The following is a 25,200-nucleotide window of genomic DNA, read 5'->3' as shown; positions in this document are numbered from 1 at the left end:
ATGGAGACAAAGTTTGGAGCAGAGACTGAAGGAATGGCCATTTGGTGCCTGCCCCACCTGGAGATCAAGCCCATTCAGCCACCAAATCCAAAGAAGTACATGCTGACAGGAGCCTCATACAGCTGTCTCCTGAGAGGCTTGTGACAAATACAGAAGCGAATGCTAGCAGCAAAACATTGAACTGGGAATGGGGACCCTATTGGAAGAGTTAGAGAAAGGACTGAAAGAGCTGAAGGGGTTTGCAACCCCATCAGAACAATACCAACCAACCAGAGCCCCCAGGGACTAAACCACCATCCAAAGGGTACACATGGACAGACCCATGGCTCCAGCTGCATATGCAGCAGAGGATGGCCCTGTTGGACACAAATGGGAGGCGAAGCCCTTGGTCCTGCTAAGCTAGTGTAGGGGAATGTCAGGGCAGGGAGGTGGGAAGGGGTGTGTGGTTGGGTCGGGGAATACCCTCATAGAAGAAGGGGGAAGGGGGTAGGATAGGGGGTTTATGGAAGAGAAACTGGGAAGGGGATAACATTTGAAATGTAAATTAAAAATACCCAATTAAAAAAAACCAGGAAAATATTGAATAGAACAACCTAAAAAGAGATGCTAAAATGATTGGAAGATGTTGACATAAAAATGGAAATGAACCAGTGGAGAGCAAGAAGTCAGGAGATACACTGCAGGCAATGAATGTGGTGGATTCTCATCAATTACATGGGTTCAGTTCACCAAGTCTACTCGTATGCTGAGATGGTATATTAAAAATTAGTGGTGGCATTGGGCAACTTAAGCAGATAACATTTATTTTAAAAGAAATCATCATTCCTTTGCAGAAAGTTTTATTACAGGTTGTTGTGTGGGTCACACTTCTGTTGCAGGTACAGCATGGTGCCCAGCTCTCTGTCCATATCCTGGGTGGCTGATCTTCACCCAGACACACAAGGCCTAAATAGAAAAAAGAAACCACACATAAATAAACACACAGCTTTCAAACTCTGGGTCCTTTGAAAACTGATCAGTTCTGCATGCATGTGGTGATGTCACTGCTGTGGGTGGTACCAACATAAAGAGCCCCCTGTTGGTTGATGTCATTATGCAGGTGACAGAAGACAAAACGAGGCCTGTCATTAGACAAGAAGGGAGGCCAAAACAGATTTTAGAAGGGAGGGAGAAGACAAGAGAGGGACGGAGTGAGAAGGGAAAACTGAGAGAACATGGCAGCTGATATTAAGAATTTTCTCTGCTCATGGATAAAGGTTGTTATAACTATTCTTAAGGGATGGGTGTGTACAGGATTTCATGTTGTCTAGATGGCAAATTATATCTTAACTATTGGATCAGAGGACATTGTGTGGTCTGTTCATTCTTGGGGTAACTTAGTTGAGTGCAAGAGAGTATATGGTGGTGGGATACACCGGGCCTGCCACAGAATTGGGATACGTATGGCTGGCATAGTGGCAACTTGCCAAGAGAGCTGCGAGTGAGGGTAGGGCGGCTTGCCAGTGTACCAAAATGGAAGGAACAGCTCATGGACAGCAGGTCAGAAAGTACTTGGGGGCAGCGTGGAGACTCAGATAAATTAGTGTCAGTTCCAATGGCCTCCTGAAGACTGAATTAGCTAGAGCACTAGGGCACTCATGGAAACTGTTCCACCCTTTTTCATTTTTTACTGCAACAGCCCCCAGCTATCTCTCCTTGTCCCATTCGTACAGGAGTGGAGGCGATAGTTGGATGGGACATGAGAAGACCTTACCCTGGTCACTTGGATCTTGCCAGAACAGAAAGGAACTGTTCCCAGTGAGGAAGTTCTTCAAGCTGCCTCAGATAGTGTTCTCTCCACTGTTCTATCCACCCTGGTCAGGATAAGGTGCTATATGCTCCTGGAATCAGAACACATCTTTCTTTTCTTGTACTTCTTGACCCATGCCCTTGTGGATCTGCCATTGCCCTACATCTGTATCAATCAACAGGAGCCTCTTCCCTGAAAGAGATCTGAAAATAAGGAGTTATTCAAAGAATTAGAAAAGGCCAGTTGTGAATCTGTAAATGGCCGTCCCTTCCCATATGGCCTGAGCCAAGAAGCGCCAACTGTGTGCCTCTCTTCCACCCAGGTTTTCTTTGCTCAAAAAGGTATAGCCTTTCCCAAGTCCCTGCAGGTGCTGCTGGCTGCAAGGGTTATTCTGTGTTGAGTGACATTACTGGTGTTTTCTGCAGTTTCCTGAGCATGAGGCTCCAGAAGCTCCTGGCCCTTCCCAGCCTGCAATGGACAAAACAATGAAGCAGAAGCACCAGAAGCAGAAGCAGAAGCAGCAGCAGCAGGGGTGGCAGAGGTAGCAAGGATCTGAGCATGCCAAGAGTAAGTTCTGTGGTAACAATGATCAATATACAACAAATAGTTTGCAATAGAGAGTGGGGCCAGAGGATAGAGAAATCCAGTTCCTCCTTAACACAATTGGCGGTCCCTGTGTCTTTGTACTTGGTGGAAATGGGGCAAGTCACCATGGGCCAATCAGAGGAAACTCCACACTGTCATATCAGGGGATCTCATCTGTTTTACCATCAACATATCCCTGCCCCACCCCATCTCGCAATATTTCTTACCAGCACCTTCTCTGGACTCAAGCACTTCAGACCTCACCTTGGATCGCCTCAAAAGACAGACCATAGGTAAGCCTCACTTAGCACATGGCTAGGTGCCCTTGCCCAAAGTGGGGAACAAGACCCATACTGGCTTCCGATGACTCCTAGAAAGCAGTACAATAGGTAGTTAAAGTGTCAGAAGGGAGTGGAGAAAAGAGAAAGCTGATTTGGAGAAATGTTTCCAGAAGGCAGAATCATTCAAATTATGAAATTACCTGGTTTGGAATGGGGATTCTCTCCATTTCAAATAAAACGCATTTGTGTGTGTGTGTGTGTGTGTGTGTGTGTGTGTGTGTGTGTGTGTGTGTGTGTGTGTGTGCGTGTATGTGTGTGCGCGTGTGTGTATAGAATGTAAAGAATACCTATCAAATGACTCAAATTTGAGTGCACCATATAAAATAAGTGACTAGAGCTGGTAGATTTGTGAGGGCTTCAGGATCCATCTCGTCGTGACTGTGCTATGGAGGACTGCAGTAGAGCTGTGGGGCTGAGCGGTCTCTGCACCCTCTGAATTCTCCTCTCTGCTCCAGATGCGCTTTCGCTGCTTCTCAGTCCTGTTGCTGCCTGTAACCAGTTCACACAGATCTCTTGGAGACATGGAACATAGTCCTCTGAGTGCCTCCAGGACCACTGTCTCCTCAGCTCACAAGTACACCAGAAGACAGGCAGCAGGGCTGACACTCTCACTGTGCTTGAAGGTTCTTTGGAGTCTCGTGTTTCTTCTCCGTTTTCTTGCTAATTACCAGTACTGCATGGATGTTTCTTCCAGGGGCTTCTGAGTGCTATGAAAAGCACTGTACTGGACCATGGCTATTCTGGGACTGCAGCCCAGGGTGGAACTCTGTGCAGAGAATAGGCAGAAGGAACAACACTCAGACTTTCTTCCCAGAATCTTCCTTCAGACTTCAGGGAAAAACAACATTGTGGCTCTAGTTTAAGTCAGCAACATGGACCTCTGTCCCACTGTCACACAGCCACTTGAAATTCCATCCTGACTCTATCCTCCCTGCTACTGTCTGCATCCTCAGCAGACTCCTCGCCACTCTCTGCTGTCATCCTCCAGGGAACACAGAGGGTCCTACAGCACTTTAAACAGACAAAAAATCTTAGCATAGATTTGTAGGACTTATGCTTCTCTGTGCTCTCCCTATGCTGACATGGGCCCTCGGGTTGCTTCTTCCCACGTGCTCCATGAATCCCTCTCCAGCATCCTTGCCTAGCAATGGGCCACTGTCTTCTGCTGTCTACAGGTAGCTCAAGATTTGGAGGACTCCTCAGAGGATGAAGGGCAGGATAGGCTTTTCACTCTGGCATGATAGCTACAATGTCACCAAACCCCTCAATGTGCATGCTGACAAGGGAAGAAAGAACTAGAGAGTGTATCCTTTCCCATCACACCCCACCTACTTGTCTTAGTCTGAATCTCTGCGGCTCTCTTCATTGGCTGCCATGATTTTGTTATTTGTCACTGGGAGGCAACAACACAAGGTTCTTAGGGCTTTGCCAATCCTCTTCTTCAGGCCCTTCCATCCCGACCTTCTCAGAGGGACTCTGGGCACACCCTGGCACTGCATTCTGAGTTGCTTCTGGTCTGTGTTTATGGAAGACAATGTGGTCACTTGCAATGATTCGGGGCCTGTATTTTCTTCCTGGATCTTCTTACTGGGGAAGGGGCTGCTGTTTGTGGACCCCCAAGAGGATGTGCTGCTACTTCTGTCTGGAGACTCAGAGCTCTCACTGACTGCATGTTGCCTGCTTTCAAAAGTTGAGGTTTGTGAGGATGCGAACAGTAATGAAGTGGTTTCTGATGTAGTGGTTGTTATCATTGTCATTGTTGTTGATGTTGTTTCTGTCGTCGTCGTTGTCATCGTCGTTGTTGTTTGTGTTGTTGCATTTCCTTCTCTTGGAGATGAAGCAGTGGAATCGATGCTGCCCTCATTCTCTCTACATGTCCCCTTTCTGATTTGAGGCATAAGCACCTGCAGTGGTGAAGTGTTTTCTAGGAATTTGGTCTTAAGTGAAGAAAGGGTAGGAAGTGAACTGTGCCTCCTCTTACAGACTCTTATTCCACCTGCAGGCACCTCAGAGTATGTGTGCGAAGTGAACACGGGAAGGCTAGGGGCACTCGTTACTCTCCTTATAGGCCAAGAAAGGTTGGCAGCTTCTCTAGGGTCCAGTGTACCACTCTGCCCTCCATCATGATAAAATTGGGGCTGCCAGGGTGATTTCTTTTTTAAAATAAGATATGTAGCCATGGCTTCATTATATTTCCTTTCCCTCAAAGCATCTATGAGCTCTTGAATGTTGAATCCCATTAGGAACATGGTAAAAGCAATGTTGGACTCAGGATATCTAGGGATTTCCCCTAAAGAGATCAATATCTCTTGATCATGGCAGAGCCAAGGGTGGGCCAATATTTCTGTTGTAGATGGTCTCATTGTGGGGTCTATTGTCATTAATCTCTTCAAGAGGTTTCGGAGCTGTGGGGAGAGGTGATATGGTATCCAACAGCTCCGGGACAGTATTTGATACTTTATCTTGCTGTGCACTGTCTCCCTAAATGGGAGATTTCCAAGAACTAAGTAATATAATAAAATTCCCATGCTCCATATATCGGCGGGGAGCATATCATATTGTGTGTGACCAAACACTTCAGGAGCACAATATTGTGCCGTGCCACAAAAGCCCTTGGCTTTTTCCCCAGAGGTCAGTCTTTTGCTTAAGCCAAAGTCAGAAAGCTTCACATGCCCCTCCCAATCTAATAGGACATTCTCCGCCTTGATGTCACGGTGGGCAATATTCTGACTGTGAATATAGTTGACGGCCAAGCACAACTCCCTAAATATGCTGCGTGCCTCTTCCTCATCCAGATGCCCACGCTTGTTGACGAGTTTCCGCAGGGATCCCTGGGCTGCGTATTCCATCACAAGGAAAGTTTTGCGCTCGGTGTCAATGATCTGGAGAAGACTTATTATATGATTATGGTATAGTGAGGTCATTAGGTCAATCTCAGAGATTACTAAGAAGTCTATTCTTGTGCCCCTTTTCAATATTTTGATGGCTACAAGAGTCTTGGTCGTAAGGTGGAGACCGACCTTGACTTGAGCGAAGGACCCTTCATCTAGGGTGCCCAGTATATAGTAATTCTGTGCCAGGATGTTCCCTTCGTGGCCACTGGCCTCAAGCTCCCCTGACTTCATCACAATTTGCTCATCTTCATCTGAGTCCCCAGAAACTACAGCATGTAAAGATGACAGAGAAACAAATTAGAATTACTTCTAGGAAAACTTACTACTTAAGATTCTAAAATTAACTGTCAGAGATACCTTCAAAAAAAGTCTGGTTATGGCTCCAGGGCACAGGGAAACCAGAACATAGCAAAGACAAACACAGTGGATGGAAAGAAGGAAGAAGGCTCACAGTAAAAAGAAAGCAAGGACAATGGAAGACAACATTTTCCTCAGGAGAACAAGGATCCCCATTTCAAAGGACAACCCTTTGAATAACTTACCTAAGACGTCCATTATGAAGGGAAAGCACTGAGTGAAAGGCTGCACTTGATCAAGATAGCCTTACCCAGAAAGGTAAGGGATATAAGCTGCCCTAGTATATACACGGGATGAGGGCAAGAGTAGCACAGCACCTATGAATAAGAATGAAAATTTGTCAATTTTTTTTCTGAAAATGGATTCACCTTGAGGTCACTGCTATGTATGGAATAACACAGCCCAACAGAGATAAATACCACAAATTTTTCCTGATATGCAGTATCTTGGTGGTTGGTGGCAGAGTTAAAGGAAAGGGGAACTATGAGAGGACTGGAGGATAAGAGGTAGGATGAGCTGTAGAGTACCAGAAAGTGACAAAGTCAAGAGATGTCAGGAAAAGAAATACGGATGTTGGCCAGTGTGATGGTTTGCATATGCCTGGCCCAGGGAGTGGGACTATTAGAAGGTGTGGCCTGTTGGAGGAAGAGTGTCACTATGGCGGTGGGCTTGGAGAACCTCTTCCTAATGCCTGGGGAAGCTCTCAGTCTGTTCCTGGCTTTCTTCGGGTGAAGATGTAGAACTCAGCTCCTCCTGTACCATGCTTGCCTAAGTGCTGCCATGCTCCTGTCTTGGTGATAATGGACTGAACCTCTGAACCTGTAAGCCATCCCCAATTATATGTTGTCCATTATAAAACTTACATTGGTCATGGTGTCTGTTCACAGCAATAAGACCCTAACTTAGACAGGTAGGCAGGGTGCCACTTAGGTTTGTCCCCACATTTCATAACACTCGGGAGGCAAGGCAGGCAAATCTCTTAGGCTGCCCTGGTCTACAGAGAAAGTTCAGATTAGCCAAAGTCACACAATGAAACTCAGTCTCCAAAGAACAAGAAAACCAAACCAAACTAATGAGAGAGACTGGAAGAAAGAAAGAAAAAAGGCGAAAGGAGAGAAAGAAGGAAGAAAGGAGGAAAACAGAATGGATGCTAATCCAGGAAGCAAAATGAAATAAATTAAACAAACAAAAATCAAGAAGGCAAAACTGTAAATAAACCCTACAGATGAATAAAGTCCCATAAACAGGAAACTAAAACTCTGAGCTTGTGGAAAGAAAACAGCAGGAAACAACTCACCCTGTGGGTGTAAGTGTAGCTGATGATCAATGTCAAACTCCAGTCACCAAATCCAAATCCAATCCAATCACCGACCTCCAATTTCAATCCGACCACCAATCTCCAAGTCCCACAGTCCACCAAACCACTCTCTGTACAGAAGGACACAAAACAGTCCAGACAGTGAGTTATATGATCAGCTGTTGGTCATTTCTCACAATGGCTCTCTGTGATATCACAGCATTAGTGACCACTCAGAGCTGGCATAACCCACAGTGACTTTTCTTACTTCTTAGCATCAAGGGGCTCTACCTGTTGCTGTTCATTTTACTGAGACCAATGACTAGACAAGAGGCACCTTAAGGGACAGAGAGTTCATTTAGATTCAGGGTATGAGGAATTTGCTCAGAATGTTGGGGTCCCCCCTCACTGGAGCATTAGTCTCCTGTGAAAAAGAATGTTTTAGATAGGGGTGCTTTGGGAAACATCTAGATGATTCCAGACAGGAAAGAACAAGATATATATGATCTCTCTGTCTCTCTCTTCTCTCTCTCTGTCCCCCTCTCTCTGTCTCTCTCTGTCTCTCTCTGTCTCTGTCTCTCTCAATCTCAATCTGTCTGTGTGTGTGTGTGCACTTTTGTGTTTGTGTGTGGTTGAGTGTGTGTTTCCACCCTGATGTGTAAAATTACAGCAAAATTCACATGGGGGATTTGGGGGGAAAGAAACATCTCTGCTCCATGAACAAGCAAGAGCAAATTGAACAGCAGTCAAGGCTTACATTGGATTCCTTAGTGGGCAGAGATTTCTAAGGGTAGGCATTTCCAGGATCAGGATTGCTAGAATTTCATGTCTTGATCTTATGGAGATCAGAGATGGGTAGCTTTTCTGCTCAGGATCTGGTGACTTTTCTTGCTCAGTGATTACTCAGGTTGTTTTTGGTTTAATTGCTTGCTTCACCCGGTTTGTTCCTACACATGGTCCATTGTTCAGGATGGGAAGTCATTTCAGGCCACAGGATGCTTGACTTAGGTTCTAGGGCACAGTCATGGAGCTCTTCAGTAAATGTCGGAAGGATATTCTGCAGTGGCCTTGGCAGCTTCTGCTGCTGTACCTCAAGTTTTTTAAATGTTTCTTTCATTTGCTGTTTTTAAATTTACATTTCAAATATTATCCACTTTCCAGATTTCCCCAGGAGAAACCCTCTATCCCATCCCCACTTCCCCTGCTTTTGTGCACCCCCACCCACACAACCATCCCCTTCCACTTCCCCACCCTGACATTCCTCTACACTGATGTACTGAGCCTTGACAGGACCAAGGGCCTCTCCTCCCATTGATGCCTGCCAAGGCCATCCTGTGTTATATATGCAGCTAGAGCCATAGGTCCATCCCTCTGACTCATGGGATGGTGGTTTAGTCCCTGAGACTTTGAGGTGGTATGGTTGGTTGATATTGTTGTTGTTCTTATGGGATTGCAAACCCTTTCAGCTTCTTCAGTCCTTTCTCTAACTCTTCCATTGGGGACTCCATTCTCAGTTCAGTAGTTGGCTGCAAGCATCTGCCTCTGTGTTTGTCAGGCTCTGGCAGAGCCTCTCATGAGACAGCTATATCAGGCTCCTGTCAGCATGCACTTTTTGGCCTCCACAATATTGTCTTGGCTTGGTGGCTGTATGTGTGTGGGCTGGATCCCTAGAAACTAGACCAGAGAAAGTCACTGACCCTGTTGCCTGCCTGTGGATGTTACTCCCTAAACCAGGATACTTTTTCTTATGGAAATGGAAATAGCAAAAAGTGACTTGCTGTTTGCCATCTGATAAGAAGAGAATATTTTACTAATGCAATGTTTGAGCTCATTTTATTTGTGCATCATTGAGATGGCTTAGTAGGAAATGTCAACGGTATGCAATGCTGGCAACCTGACCTTGATCATTACATGAAGATGGCCAAAGTAGGCACTATAATTCTGTCATCCAGTCTCCACATATCTGTCATGGTTTAAAAGCCCATAATCACATCCAATTTGTTATATACAGAGGAAACTTACAAGATTTGTGGAAGGTTGTCCTCGTGGGCACTACATCTTCACTAATTTTGATGTGAAAAGGAAGCAACACAAATAATTGTGACAACCATACAAATTCGACTGTCTATATGATATACATTTAGGAAAAAATAACTTGGTCATTTTCTTTGTAGTAAGAGTACTAGGAACTGAGGTAATTCATTTCCAATGGAACTATTTGAACAAATAATTCAGCATACATTTAGTGATATTGATCAATAGAAAGCATTAAAATCAAATGAGGTGGGCTGGGCATGACAGCATATCCTTTAAATGTGAACACTCAAGAGGCAGAGGCAGAGGCAGAGGGTCTCTGTGATTTGGAGCAGTCCTGGTCTACAAATTGAGACTAGGACAGCCAGATCTCAGTTACACAGAGAACCTCTATCACAAAAAACCAAAATAGATAAATAAATACATAAATACTTAACTAAATGCATGCATACATACATACATCAAAACAAAATGCCAGTTACATAGCCTTAGTTATGCATGTGTGTATATTTGTGGTGTTGGAAGTTGTTTGCCGCTTCTCTAAAACAGGGAAAGGAGAGAGAGAAAGTCTACTTACCAGGCAGAGTCAAGGCAGGTCAAGCCTGTGGGCAGATTTCCAGGCCTGAGAGCCATGGGATGGTGATAGGATCTGCATTTAAGGCTGAAGGGCTAGGAGCTGAAGATTCTATTTTCCTGAGGGGAAGGAATAGGGAGACTTTTGAATGGGAACAGATGCCCATGTTTATTTCCGCAATTGTTTCTGTTACATTGTGTCTTTGCTTCCTACCGTACTGTGGAGTATAAAAAGGCTAAGAAGAATAAACTCAAAGCAGCTGCCTGCAGCTGTTGAGTAGTGACTGGCAGTCCTCCTACTGTGCCAGGAAGCATCTGTGAACCCCCCGCACCGCCCCCCAAAAAACCCACCAAGGAGTTGATTCTGGTGCAATCACATTAGGGTCTCCTTATTGAAAGTTTGAGCTTGGGTACCACGGCAGCACTGACACAGCCAGATGGGAAAATGGAGCCCCCAGCCCAGCTCCAGGCAAGCATTTATAGAGGGAAGAAGGGGTTAAGTAGCCTGGTACACCTGATTGTGGGGGCCATTATGTCCTTTACCGTATTGGCTGGTGCTGGGAGACAAACCATAAACTTAACTTCTGTTTTCCTCCTGATTGGTGGTTGTTAGGAAGTAAAACGTCAAGGGTAGCCTTGTAACCTGGAGGTGTAGATTTCTTGTGCCTGGAAACTGGTGCTATGTACGGGCCTGTTAGGTCAACCTAATGTCAGGTTCTCTAAGATGAAGTCTGAACCCAAAAGTTCTGGTCTCTCCCCTTTTCTCTGGTAATTAGAAGGTCCCATCATGGGAGCTCCTAAAGCGTATAGGTGTCGTCATAGAGAGACTGGTAGTGACTCTTTATGACCCTAAGCTGAATAGTCTCAAGCTTTTTTATATTAGTGTACATTATTTGTCTCAGCCCATTATAAAGTTTGTTTTTCTCATGGTGTCCCTGGGCCTTGGCTAGGGGCCCAACAATGGGAGACGGGAGAGTAATGCAGCTCTTTCTTCCTGTCAATCAGTGTTGTCTTCAACTGCAATTGGGGGTATGGTGTTTCCTAGATGCAATCACATTGACCTTCAGGGATGTGGGTGTGGTCAAGTAGAAAACACCTGAATCTTTTTTTTTTTTTCAATTTTTTTTATTATTATTTTATTTTTTTTTATTATCTTGAGTATTTCTTATATACATTTCAAGTGTTATTCCCTTTCCCGGTTTCCGGACAGACATCACCCTCCCCCCTCCCCTTCCTTATGGGGGTTCCCCTCCCAAACCTCCCCCCATTGCCACCCTCCCCGCATAGTCTAGTTCACTGTGGGTTCAGTCTTAGCAGGACCCAGGGCTTCCCCTTCCACTGGTGCTCTTACTAGGATATTCATTGCTACCTATGGGGTCAGAGTCCAGGGTCAGTCCATGTATAGTCTTTAGGTAGTGGCTTAGTCCCTGGAAGCTCTGGTTGCTTGACATTGTTGTACTTTTGGGGTCTCGAGCACCTTCAAGCTCTTCCAGTTCTTTCTCTGATTCCTTCAACGGGGGTCCTATTCTCAGTTCAGTGGTTTGCTGCTGGCATTCGCCTCTGTATTTGCTGTATTCTGGCTGTGTCTCTCAGGAGCGATCTACATCCGGCTCCTGTCGGTCTGCACTTCTTTGCTTCATCCATCTTGTCTACTTGGGTGGCTGTATATGTGTGGGCCACATGTGGGGCAGGCTCTGAATGGGTGTTCCTTCAGTCTCTGTTTTAATCTTTGCCTCTCCCTTCCCTGCCAAGGGTATTCTTTTTCCTCATTTAAAGAAGGAGTGAAGCATTCACATTTTGATCATCCGTCTTGAGTTTCCTTTGTTCTAGGGATCTAGGGTAATTCAAGCATTTGGGCTAATAGCCACTTATCAATGAGTGCATACCATGTATGTCTTTCTGTGAGTGGGTTAGCTCACTCAGGATGATATTTTCCAGTTCCAACCATTTGCCTACGAATTTCATAAACTCGTTGTTTTTGATAGCTGAGTAATATTCCATTGTGTAGATGTACCACATTTTCTGTATCCATTCCTCTGTTGAAGGGCATCTGGGTTCTTTCCAGTTTCTGGCTATTATAAATAAGGCTGCGATGAACATAGTGGAGCACGTGTCTCTTTTATATGTTGAGGCATCTTTTGGGTATATGCCCAAGAGAGGTATGGCTGGATCCTCAGGCAGTTCAATGTCCAATTTTCTGAGGAACCTCCAGACTTATTTCCAGAATGGTTTTACCAGTCTGCAATCCCACCAACAATGGAGGAGTGTTCCTCTTTCTCCACATCCTCGCCAGCATCTGCTGTCACCTGAGTTTTTGATCTTAGCCATTCTCACTGGTGTGAGGTGAAATCTCAGGGTTGTTTTGATTTGCATTTCCCTTATGACTAAAGATGTTGAACATTTCTTTAGGTGTTTCTCAGCCATTCGGCATTCCTCAGCTGTGAATTCTTTGTTCAGCTCTGAACCCCATTTTTTAATAGGGTTATTTGTTTCCCTGCGGTCTAACTTCTTGAGTTCTTTGTATATTTTGGATATAAGGCCTCTATCTGTTATAGGATTGGTAAAGATCTTTTCCCAATCTGTTGGTTGTCGTTTTGTCCTAACCACAGTGTCCTTTGCCTTACAGAAGCTTTGCAGTTTTATGAGATCCCATTTGTCGATTCTTGATCTTAGAGCATAAGCCATTGGTGTTTTGTTCAGGAAATTTTTTCCAGTGCCCATGTGTTCCAGATGCTTCCCTAGTTTTTCTTCTATTAGTTTGAGTGTGTCTGGTTTGATGTGGAGGTCCTTGATCCACTTGGACTTAAGCTTTGTACAGGGTGATAAGCATGGATCGATCTGCATTCTTCTACATGTTGCCCTCCAGTTGAACCAGCACCATTTGCTGAAAATGCTATCTTTTTTCCATTGGATGGTTTTGGCTCCTTTGTCAAAAATCAAGTGACCATAGGTGTGTGGGTTCATTTCTGGGTCTTCAATTCTATTCCATTGGTCTATCTGTCTGTCTCTGTACCAATACCATGCAGTTTTTATCACTATTGCTCTGTAATACTGCTTGAGTTCAGGGATAGTGATTCCCCCTGAAGTCCTCTTATTGTTGAGGATAGCTTTAGCTATCCTGGGTTTTTTGTTATTCCAAATGAATTTGCAAATTGTTCTGTCTAACTCTTTGAAGAATTGGATTGGTATTTTGATGGGGATTGCATTGAATCTGTAGATTGCTTTTGGTAAAATGGCCATTTTTACTATATTAATCCTGCCAATCCATGAGCATGGGAGATCTTTCCATCTTCTGAGGTCTTCTTCAATTTCTTTCCTCAGTGTCTTGAAGTTCTTATTGTACAGATCTTTTACTTGCTTGGTTAAAGTCACACCGAGGTACTTTATATTATTTGGGTCTATTATGAAGGGTGTCGTTTCCCTAATTTCTTTCTCGGCTTGTTTCTCTTTTGTATAGAGGAAGGCAACTGATTTATTTGAGTTAATTTTATACCCAGCCACTTTACTGAAGTTGTTTATCAGCTTTAGTAGTTCTCTGGTGGAACTTTTGGGATCACTTAAATATACTATCATGTCGTCTGCAAATAGTGATATTTTGACCTCTTCTTTTCCGATCTGTATCCCCTTGATCTCCTTTTGTTGTCTGATTGCTCTGGCTAGAACTTCAAGAACTATATTGAATAAGTAGGGAGAGAGTGGGCAGCCTTGTCTAGTCCCTGATTTTAGTGGGATTGCTTCAAGTTTCTCTCCATTTAGTTTAATGTTAGCAACTGGTTTGCTGTATATGGCTTTTACTATGTTTAGGTATGGGCCTTGAATACCTATTCTTTCCAGGACTTTTATCATGAAGGGGTGTTGAATTTTGTCAAATGCTTTCTCAGCATCTAATGAAATGATCATGTGGTTCTGTTCTTTCAGTTTGTTTATATGATGGATCACGTTGATGGTTTTCCTTATATTAAACCATCCCTGCATGCCTGGGATGAAGCCTACTTGATCATGGTGGATGATTGTTTTGATGTGCTCTTGAATTCGGTTTGCCAGAATTTTATTGAGTATTTTTGCGTCGATATTCATAAGGGAAATTGGTCTGAAGTTCTCTTTCTTTGTTGGGTCTTTGTAACACCTGAGTCTTTTAATGAGGCTCAATGAGCCCTGGCTGGAGGGGGACCTGTTTCATAGAGCACACAATGTTTAGGCCAAACATGTTTATAAGCCTACTGGACATCTTTGAGATTGTCTAGCAATTGGTGATCCTCAAACTCAGGGATGACCTCTCCTCGTATGTTAATAACAATGAGGTTATGAAAGGTATCTTGACCATGATTTTAAAAGGAGTGAGATCCATCTGGTAAGGGGAGTTTCCTACCTGGCAGAAAGCTAAAGGAAATAAAGTTAGTCATTTCTAGTCTCTTAGGTCAATTTAGTTACGGTCTCAAGGTTTTGTTCATTCTCTCTACCTATCTGGAACTCTGGTATCTATATGCACAATATAGTTTTCAATCAATTCTCAGAATATTAGCCAGTCTCTGACTTATTTGGGATACAACAGGTGGTCTGTTGTCTGACCCCATCATCTCAGAAATCCCATCCCTTGGCAGTATGTTCTTTAAGATCTTCTTTGTTGTTGAGGATATAGTTTCATGTTTGGTGGGGAAAGCCTCAATCCAACCTGAAAAGGTATCTAGAAACATCAGTAAATATTTATATCTAAATATTTCTGGTTTTACCTCTGAGACTTCTATCTCTTCGTAGACTCTAGGCCTCCTGCCTCACTGGCAAGCTTTACAGTAATAGACAATCCCAGCTAGCTTTGAGTTGCCATCTCTAATCCTGATGGTAGCATGTCTTTTCAAATCCTGTGTTCCTCAGTCCAAATATGGGAAGAGTGGTAGATCTTAAATATGCACAGTCCCATTTCTTCTGGCACAATGAGTTTGTAATCTGCTGTTCTCCACCATCTGTCAAAATGTTGTGGAATGGCAAATTCCTAGCCCGGATTATCTCATCTTTTGAATAAGCAGGGTGGTCATGGAGCATAGGATTCCCAAGACCCAGGGCAGTCAGGGGAATAAGAGGTCCAAGCATGATTGGCTGCTTGATCTGCCCTATTGTTGTCCTCCAAAACTAGGTCCTTCCCTTTCTGGTGTCCCAAGCAGTGGATGATGGCCAGCTTTTTTGGGCCCCAATAAGACTCTAAGTAGGGAAAGCATTTTGTTTTATAGTATTTCTTTCTGCCATCAGAAGGCCTCTCTCCCTATAAATAGGCCCATGTACATGAGCAGTAGCAAAGGCATTTTGTCTTTTCCCAGCTCTAAAGCATTGGTTAAAGCTACCAGTTCAGCTTTCTGGGCTGACATTCCTTCCAGGAGTGACCCCACACTTGTGATCTCTGTGTTTGGAACCACTGCTGGCCCAGTATACCTCTCTCTGGCCTGAATGAAGCTGTTGTCATTGGTGAACCATGTTAACCTCTTTGTCCATCAAGGGAGTATCCTGAATATCTCGTCTCATTCCATGGATGGGGGACAATATAACCAAGCAGTTATGCAGAGACCCATCAAGGTCTGTATCAGGCAGCAGGAGAGCTGGTCTTAGGGAGGCTGGTGCCTCAAAGGATATCCTGGGAACATTTTAGAGGAGAGGCTAGTAATGAATCATTCTAGTGTTGGTGATGGTCAGGATTTGGCTCAATGACAGATTGGCAGCATCTTTGACCAGAAGGTCCTTGGACAAGATGATGTGCAAATGGTTGGCTTTGGTAAATTGGTCTAATTTCTTGGACAGATAGGTCATTGGCTAGTGCCAGGACTCAGAGTCTGAGCCACTATCCATTTCACTATCTCAGATCTCTCCTCCATAAGGGGTGGAGGGTTTAATCACTTCTGGCAACCCCAAAGGAAGAGGGAAGGCCATACTATATTTGAATTTCAAAAAACATAAATGCTAAATAAAAATAGGAGTTAGAGAGTAGGTTCAGCATTCAATAGAACTGAGTGGTGTTTAACATCCTCAGGGTCCTGTCCTAGAATATTTGTGGTTCCTAACAATCTCTAGTCTAGGGGATCTGTTACCTCTTTGTGGACTCTTCATGGTGTAGAAATACATACAGACAAACAACCATAGTAATTAAAAAAATAAGGGAAGAAAGGAAGGAAGAAAGAAGAAAGAAGAAAGAAAAGGAAAGAAGGAAAGAGAGAAGGGCAAAAGAAAGAAAGATAAAAGCAAAGAAGGAAGAAAGGAAGGAAGGAAGAAAGGAAGGAAGGAAGGAAGGAAGGAAGGAAGGAAGGAAGGAAGGGAAGTTTTATAAAGATGTCTTAGCCGTGAGACAGACAGCAGCCAGGTCTCGATAAATGAACTCTTTATGATCTTTCACTGAAGCAGTCTTTGGCAATCTTCTGAGCCTGACTGCTCAAAGGCAAAAGCAGTTTTATTCTGAGGATAGACTAGCAATGTCCACAGTGCTGTTAGGTAACTTTTCATTGCTGCTTTTCTCTATGTGTGTCCTCTGTCCTTCATATTAGGTTTAATTGAGGCACTGATACAATACATCTGTCTTTTAGATCACACATCATGATTAGCAAGTAGCATTGGATCTCAAGAAATCGACTTTCAGTGTCATTTACTTGACTTTCAGCTATGACCTTCTGTTACAAGATGAACATTCTAGAAACATTTCTGTCCATCATTTTTATAACTTACATATGTTTCTGCATAACTTTAATCAAATAATGGCCAAAAGTGCCTATGCTCTTACTATGTGACCGTGTCCAGAAGTGGATTTCTTAATTGACCAAGGATAGGGATAGACAGAACTCTACATGAACTTGTTTAGACACTCTAAGTAAAATCCCCATGCTTTCTTTTGGAAGAAAAATATTGTTTTGGAGACGACTCCCATGTTCGCCTTCCCTTCTATAGGTAAGAAATCTGTCTTAGCTCTTCTGTCTTGGCTCTTGTGAATGCTATTCTTGTAGTCAAAATGATTACATCTGGAATCAACTAAAATACCCCAAACAATTGCAAGGGATTTTTACTAAATAAAGCTTTTGAAGTGGGTAGGCACTTCTTTAATCTGGATCCATCGAGATCATAAGATTAATCTTTAATCCAGGCCAACACTTCTATCGACTGCCTACATATATAATGAATATTTAAGAAGGAAGATTTCACTCTCTGCACTCTTGCATTAGATCCGGCAAGAAAGTTCATTACTTTATGGACATTAGAAAGTAGGGGGATTTGTTTATTTTTGTTTGTTTGTCTGTTAGTTTGAATTCTGGTACCTATTGAAGACGAGCTGAGACATCCAGGCTAAGGTATTGAGCAACTACTAAATTCTTCAGCTTTCCATAGGTAGACAGCCATTCTTGAATTGGCTGAACCACAGCCTTTGAAACATTCTAATAATGCACTTTCTAAATATATGTATTCATTTTACCAGTCCTCTTCATGTGAGTAATCTTGACTAATAAACCTCTGTTATTTTTATCTACCCACTGTGGGATTTGCTGGCTAACATTAGTATTCATAAAGGCATTCTTTTTTGTTTCATTTTTTCTTTAAATATTCAACTTATCATGAACCATACATTTTTTACAAATGTTTATTTTTCAAGAAATTGACCTGAATTTAGAAAGAAACCTGCCAAAGCAATGATGCCATCATCCACATTCTTGGTAGGAGAAAGATCCATCATTATGTTTGTCACCTGGGCCTGGCTATGGCCTCATGATTGTGTGAAGTCCCTGTGATTACCAGGTACACAGAACCTTCAAATTTACCTGACCACTGCTTGAAAACTCTGAACAAACATCACCCTTTGTGTCCTAAACTCTTATTAACCATCAATATTCTGGACACCCTTCTCATGTGGGTCAGGGAAACTGATCCACTCCATGTTACATAATGGGCTGTGTGAGCTAGTGACATTGTGTCCAGAAGGAAGATAAAGAAGTTGGGATGGAGTGCAAAAAGACAGAAGGATTAGCCACTGGAGGCCATAGGCATGTGCTATAGAAAAGGATATCCCTGCAGAATTTGAAAATGTTGTAGTCTAGAGTGGGAGCCAACACCAGGAATCATTGTGCAGTGTTTGTTTATTCACCCTGCTGTAACTTAACTCTAAGGACAGTTCTCATGTCACTCTGGCCTTATTAGCCAATCATGACCTCCAGTCAGACCAGTCTGAAGTGATGCAAGGTTCTTCAGAGAGCCAGGATGCAGGCTTGGCTTTGTTAGCTGAGCCCGTGCTAATGGGATTGTGTGTTGCTCTGAGTGCAGCTGCAGGAGATCTGAGGGAATCATGGGTGAGCTTGAAAGCCATGGCTTAGTAAGCAAGGTACTGCCATCCCCAGGTAGGAAGGATCCTATGGTAAGTCAAGAGAACTTGGGAGGCTGGTCCTCCCTGAGGAGGGATGGGAACCCGAGGAGAGAACCAGTATCCTGTGGGTTCCAAGCAGTACATACATCTCCCTGGACCCAGCTGCCAGCTTTTGAATATCTCGCCTCAGTGGACTGCATCTTCAGAGTATTGGACAGAGGGAGCTGTGTGTACAAATACCCTTGTAGTTAAGGTCACCATGCTTTTGGTGCATCCTAGATATGCAGACTGACAAAGTCAGAGAGGCTTAGTTTCTCCAGTATCTTCCACAAGTTCTGCACTCTGAATTTAACAGTTTGGTGTAAGTTTCATTCTGGTTAAGTTTATGAAGATTGTAAATGGCTTCTCATGTGTTGGGTAGCAGTACACTACTAAGCTGTGTTGTAGAAGAATACAGTTGATGATATAAAGGATTTGTCAATGTTTAGGAAATAGTAAATTACACAAAATAAAATACCCCAAAAATAATGAGTATACCAGATATGTTAGGGATTAGGTCACTAAGATCCATGTTTCTTCATTAGGATTTCAAGACATTTGTCTCCAAAACTGACAAAGGAGACCACTGACTTACAACCAACTACTAGGCCCATATCTATATTAAAGTATAGGCCTCTAAAACACTGCTCAGGGAGGCATTACAGGATCACAACTGATGTTAAGGCCTGGTGTGGCATAAAGGTCCACTTTCCTTTTTGATAAAAGCATGTTTCTTACACATAGGCAACAGGATGCTGGATGACACCTATTTGAAAAGGAAAAACACAGTTGTGTTGAGGGCTGGACTGACCAAGCAAGGGCTTTGCCTTAAGCATGCATGTATGAGGAGACAAAGAAGGATGTTCCCAAGAACATCCTTGGAAAGACCAATTACAGCTTGAGACCTCAGCAGTATTCCCTAAGGTTATGAGGCATAGAGCAAACCCAAAATATCTTCCCTAAAACCAGGAATAGGCTTAGGAAAGCTTGTAATGGATTATGGACAATACCTTTAGGAAGAGGTTTCTACAGATTCTGAGAACCCAAGTCTTCCCAAAATATGGAACTCTGATTATCAGTTTGAATGCAACTGTGAGCTTGGTCAATAATTTTCTTGAGATATCATAGGTTTCTGTTGTGTAATGTTTATTTTTCTGCCCCTGAAGTTTTTCCCAAGGTGTGATAGTTTCTGCTGACTTCACAGATGTCTGTGATTTTCTTCCTTTCTGCCCCATTTGTCTATTCTTTATTTTAGCATAAACCCTTGGTGTTCTGTTCAGTAAATTTTCCCTTGCACCACTGTGCTCAAGACTTTTCCCCACTTTCTCTTCTATTAGTTTGATTGTATCTGCTTTTATGTGGAAGTCCTTGGTTGACTTGGACTTGAGCTTTGTACAGGATGATAAGAATGGATCAATTTGAATTCTTTGATTTGCTGATTTCCAGTTGAACTAGCACCATTTGTTGAAAAATGCTGTTTATTTTTCCCACTGTATGGTTTTAGTGGCTTTGTCAAACATCAAGTGACCATAGATGTGTGCATTATTTTCTGGGTGTTCAGTTCTAGTCCATTGAGCCACCTCCCTTTTTTCAAGCTAGATTTCCAACACTGTCCCAATTCTCTCCTATCATAATGGAATATATACCTTTCATTCCTTATGTCACATATTGCCATTTACTCTCAGAAAACAGTTTTCAACAAATAATATTTTCATATTCTGTCAGAAGACAGAGTGCCAGGTCCTGAATGGCCTAGGTGAGGACAGAATGACATGGTTCTTGCTCTTAGTACAGGGCAGTAGATGTGATGTGGGTCTCCAACAATGTCAGTGGCTTCAATGGGCATAAGACTTGTTTGTATAATAAAGTACATATTTTACATTCCTCTTTAATGAATGTCCTCCCTATTAATATTAATGACTCGATGATAATCAGAGACAACACAAGTCCAGGAGGAAAGGGTGTGGTTAATCTCTTGGCAAAATGGTAAATGCTGGGACCTTTAGGACAGCCCTTAAAGCTGTGGAAAAATCCTATGAAACCAGGGATTCAAAATAACACGATTTCTGAAAAAATAAGAATGGAATATGAATTATGAGGGGCTTCACAAATATAAAGGAACAAAGGTAAGGCTGTGAGCCAAGAAAGATGGTAAAAAAGGAGATAGGAGATAAACAGATTAGGAAGTGGTGATCACAGGAGGTCTCACCCAGCTAAGTTGTTTACTTTATGCTTCCAAAGGCAGAGGAATTCCTGAGTTCAGGATCAGCCTGGGACAGAGCAAGGTTAGGCCCAGGTATGGTAGAAATGCTAATTTCAGGACTAGGTCCCACCCAGCTAGTTTAGCCTCTGTGCTTAACGGAGGCAAGCAGATCTCTCAATGCTTTTGCAATGTTAAAAGAAAAAGAAAATCAGAATTGCTGATTTCTAAGAATTAAGGGCCTGGGTCACAGGATGCTAATTCTTAAGATAGTCAAAGGGAAAGGTGAAAAGGACTGAATTGATATATAGAAAAGCCTGTGCTTATATGCAGGAGGTGAGGATCCAGAGATAGAATAACAAGAGAGAACTGCTTGGAGAAGGGTCTTTAGCAGAACTTAGAGAGAGCTGTCTGGAGATCTCCAGAGGAAGCAGAACAGAGAGAAAGCAGGCTGGAAAGCTGTCTCTAGCAGGGCATAGGCCTCTAGGTTGGATCTAAGATTTGACTGTCACTCCTTTGTTTTTGCTGCTCCCAGACATCCCTTCTTTTAGAACATCCCTCTTGGTCCTTGGTAATAGAGGTTTATTTTTATATCGCTAAATTTTGAATCTATATGTTTGGACTTTTAGAAAACATATCCTTTATGAAACTATACAAGTCAATCCCAAGTGCTAGAGTATACCTAACTATTTTGATTTATGTTTCTTATGGAAGAGTATTTACAGACCATGGTGAGCTGCCATGTGAGTGTTGGGGAAGGAAAAAAGTATGAACAGTGCTTTTTTTTTTTTATCTTTAATATTCTCCTTATTTAAATTTGATATTATCTTTTCCCATCTAAATTTTCTTTTATTTTTTTATTAGATATATTTCTTTACTTACATTTCAAATGCTATTCCCCTTCCAGGTTTCCCGTCCATAAGCACCCATCCCCTCCGCTCCCCTTCCCCCGTATGGGTATTTTCCCCATACACCCCCCTTACTGACACCCCCATATTCCCCTGCACTGGGGGTTCAACAACGGCAGGACTAAGGGCTTCCCCTTCCACTGGTGCCCCAATAAGGCAATACTCTGCTATATATGCAGTTGGAGCCCTGAGTCAGTTCATGTATAGTCTTTCTGTAGTGGTTTAGTACATAGAAGCTCTGGTTGTTGGCATTGTTGTACTTATGGGTTTGCAAGCTCCTTCAACTCTTTCAATACTTCCTCTAATTCCCCTCAGGGGGTCCTGTTCTCAGTTCAGTGGTTTGCTGCTAGCATTGACCTCTGTATTGGACATGCTCTGGATGTGTCTCTCAGGAGAGATCTATATCTGGTCCCTTTCAGCATGCATTTTTTTTTTTGCTTCATCAATCTTATCTAGTTTTGTATATATTTGGGCCACATGTGGGGCAGGCTCTGAATGTCCATTCTTTAAGTTGCTTTTCTAAAGTTTGCTTCCATATCCCTTCCTATGGACATATATTTTCCCCTTTTAAGAAGGAGTTGGAGCATCTGCATTTTGGTCATCCTTCTTCTTGAGCTTCCTGTGGTCTGTAGATTGCATCTTGGGTAATTTGAGCTTTTTGGCTAATATCCACTTATCAATGAATGCATAGCAAGTGTGTTTTCCTGTGATTGAGTAATCTCACTCAGGTCAGGATGATACTTTCTAGTTCATTCCATTTCCTTATGAATTTCATAAAGTCATTGTTTTTGTTATCTGACAAGTACTCCATTGTGTAGATGTACCACATTTTTTTGAATTCATTCCTCTGTTGAAGGGCATCTGGGTTCTTTCCAGCTTCTGGCTATTATAAATAAGGCTGCTATGAACATAGTGGAGCATGTGTCTTTGTTGTATGTTGGAGCATATTTTGGGTATATGCCCAGGAGTGTTATAGCTGGGTCCTCAGGGAGTGCAATGTCCAATTTTCTGAGGAACCTTCAGACTGATTTCCAGAGTGGTCATACCAGTTTGCAATCCCACCAACAATGGAAGAGTGTTCCTCTTTCTCCACATCCTCACCAGCATCTGCTGTTACCTGAGTTTTTTATCTTAGCCATTCTGACTGGAGTGAGGTAGAATCTCAGGGTTGTTTTGATTTGCATTTCCCTGATGAAGAAGGATGTTGAACATTTCTTTAGGTGCTTTTTGGCCATTTGATAATCCTCAGCTTAAAATGTTTTGTTTAGCTCTGTACCCTATTTTTTAATAGGGTTATTTGGTTCTCTGGAGTCCAACTTCTTGTGTTCTTTGTATGTTTTGGATATTATCTCTCCTTCACATGTAGGATTGGTAAAGATCTTTTCCCAATCTGTTGGTTGCTGTTTTGTCCTAATGACAGTGTCTTTTGCCTTACAGAAGCTTTGCAGTTTTATGAGGTCCCATTTGTTGATTCTTGATCTTAGAGCAGGAGCCATTGGTGTTTTGTTCAGGAAATTTTCCCCAGTGCCCATATGTTTGAGACTCTTCCTCACTTTTTCTTCTATTAGTTTGAGTGTATCTGGTTTGATGTGGAGGTCCTTGATCCACTTGGACTTAAGCTCTGTACATAGTGATAAGAGTGGATCGATTTGCATTCTTCTACATGCTGACCTTCAGTTGAACCAGAACCATTTGTTGAAAATTCTATCTTTATTCCATTGGATGATTTTAGCTCCTTTGTCAAAGATCAAGTGACCCTAGATATGTGGGTTCATTTCTGGGTCTTCAATTCTGTTCCACTGATCTACCTACCTGTCTCTGTACCAATACCATATGACTTTTGCTCTGTAATACTGCTTAAAGTCAGGGATGGTGATTCCCCCAGAAGTTCTTTTATTGTTCAGTATAGTTTTCTGCTATCCTGGGTTTTTTGATAGTCCAAATGAATTTGCAAATTGCTTTTTCTATTTCCATAAAGAATTGAGTAAGAATTTTGATGGGGATTGCATTGAATCTGTAAATTGCTTTTGGCAAAATGACCATCTTTACTATATTAATCCTGCCAATTCATGAGCATGGGAGATCTTTCTATCTTCTGTGATCTTCCTCAATTTCTTTCTTCAGAGACTTGAAGTTCTTGTCATACAGATCTTTCATTTGCTTGGTTAAAGTCACACCAAGATATTTTATATTATTTTGGACTATTGTAAAGAGTGTCATTTCCTTAATTTCTTACTCAGCCTGTTTATCCTTTGAGTAGAGGAAGGCTACTGATTTGTTTGAGTTAATTTTATACCTGGACACTTTGCTGAAGTTGTTTATCTGGTTAAGTAGTTCTGTGATGGAACTGTTGGGGTCACTTAAGTACACTATCATATCATCTGCAGGTAGTGATATATTGATTTATTCCCTCCCAATTTATATCCTTTTGACCTCCTTTAGCTCTCTGATTGCTCTGGATAGGAGTTCGAGTACTATATTGAATAAGTTGGGAGAGCGTGGGCTGTCTTTTCTAGTCCCTGATTTTAGTGGGATTGCTTTAAGTTTCTCTCCATTGAGTTTGATGTTAGCTACTGGGTTGCTGTATATTGCTTTTGCTATGTTTAGATATGGGCCTTGAATACCTGTTCTTTCCAGGACTTTTATCATGAAGGGGTGTTGAATTCTGTCAAATGCTTTGCAGCATCTAATGAAATGATCATGTGGTTCTTATCTTTGAGTTTGTTTATATAGTGGATTACACTGATGGATTTTCATTCATTAAACCATCCCTGCATCCCTGGAATGAAGCCTACTTGATCATGATGGATGATCGTTTTAATGTGTTCTTGGATTTGGTTTGCAAGAATTTTATTGAGTATTTTTGCATCCATATTCACAAAAGAAATTGGTTTGAAGTTCTCTTTCTTTTTTGGGTCTTTCTGTGGTTTCGGTATAAGAGTAATTGTAGTTTCATAGAAGGAATTTGGTAGTGCTCCGTCAGTTTCAATTTTGTGGAATAATTTGGACAGTATTGGTAAGACGTCCTCTATGAAGGTCTCATAGAATTCTGTACTGAGTTGAGTGAACTATCTAGATCTCTCTGGAGAGCAAACAAATCTCCCCCATAATTTTTTGCTAATGGGAGTTTTGAGGTCAGAATTCCAAAGTATTAGACAACTGAAGCAGCTCTCTTAAATGTTTTCTAGCAGCTATTCAGATAAGGTTGTCTGAAGAGCGAACACAGCTCTTTCAGATTTATTATTGTTATTGTTGTTAGTATTGATTTTTGCTTTCTAATTTTGATAACCTAAGAATTACTTTTAGAATTTTTCTTTTTGACTTGGCCACTAGATAATAGTTTTTCTGACTTTGGTCAGAAAACCCATGAACTATCCATAGAACTATCAGAATTTTCACTAGCAGAGCGCTTTCTTCTGCAGAAAGCTAACTGTCTAAACCAGAGAGTTTGTAGAATAACAAGAAAAAACTGTTTAGAGTGGAGCAAAACACACACACACACACACACACACACACACACACACACACACACACCACACACACACACACACACACACACCAGAGGAGGTGCTAGGAATCCATCTCACATCGCACCAGGAAAACCATTTCAGCAGAACATAAGCCACCAGCTTGGACCCATGATTTGACTTCAGGTTGTTTGTTTGTTTCCCTGCTGCTCTCAAACAACCTTCTCTTAGGAACCCAGACCTATTCAAGGTTGGTCCTTAGCTGTTGTGTTCTTTGTCCTTTTTATATGTGAGAATAGTGGCACTGGTATAGTCATTGCTTAGATCACAGGTCATGATTAGTAGCATTGGCTCTTTAGCCATAGGCTTTACAATGTCATTTGCTTGATGTTA

At 42.3% G+C, this 25,200-nt stretch overlaps 2 protein-coding genes across 3 annotated transcripts in view; one reads left to right on the top strand and one right to left on the bottom strand.

Moving 5' to 3' along the window:
* 3300002I08Rikl1 (RIKEN cDNA 3300002I08 gene like 1) overlaps positions 1-25,200 on the top strand; it is a 130,110-nt gene that overhangs the window by 3,120 nt on the left and 101,790 nt on the right. For both annotated transcript variants that reach the window (XM_087654991.1, XM_087654990.1), the window contains exon 2: positions 2,215-2,356. In XM_087654991.1, coding sequence (XP_087511117.1) covers positions 2,348-2,356 — 9 coding nt within the window. In that variant the 5' untranslated portion in view covers positions 2,215-2,347. The remainder of the gene's footprint in view (positions 1-2,214; positions 2,357-25,200) is intronic.
* Smokxl3 (sperm motility kinase x like 3) lies at positions 782-7,410 on the bottom strand. The gene is made up of 7 exons (XM_087654986.1): positions 7,264-7,410; positions 6,152-6,283; positions 4,048-5,875; positions 2,856-3,481; positions 2,602-2,744; positions 1,754-1,992; positions 782-945 (listed from the first exon to the last, which is right to left on the bottom strand). The coding sequence occupies exons 2-3, from the start codon at positions 6,162-6,164 to the stop codon at positions 4,053-4,055; spliced, it is 1,836 nt and encodes a 611-aa protein (XP_087511112.1). The 5' UTR covers positions 6,165-6,283; positions 7,264-7,410; the 3' UTR covers positions 782-945; positions 1,754-1,992; positions 2,602-2,744; positions 2,856-3,481; positions 4,048-4,052.

This window comes from Rattus norvegicus, chromosome 3 (genome assembly GCF_021556685.1).
Source record: "Rattus norvegicus strain SHRSP/BbbUtx chromosome 3, alternate assembly SHRSP_T2T, whole genome shotgun sequence".
Lineage (NCBI taxonomy): Eukaryota > Metazoa > Chordata > Mammalia > Rodentia > Muridae > Rattus > Rattus norvegicus.
This window is presented reverse-complemented; position numbering and strand designations above follow the sequence as displayed.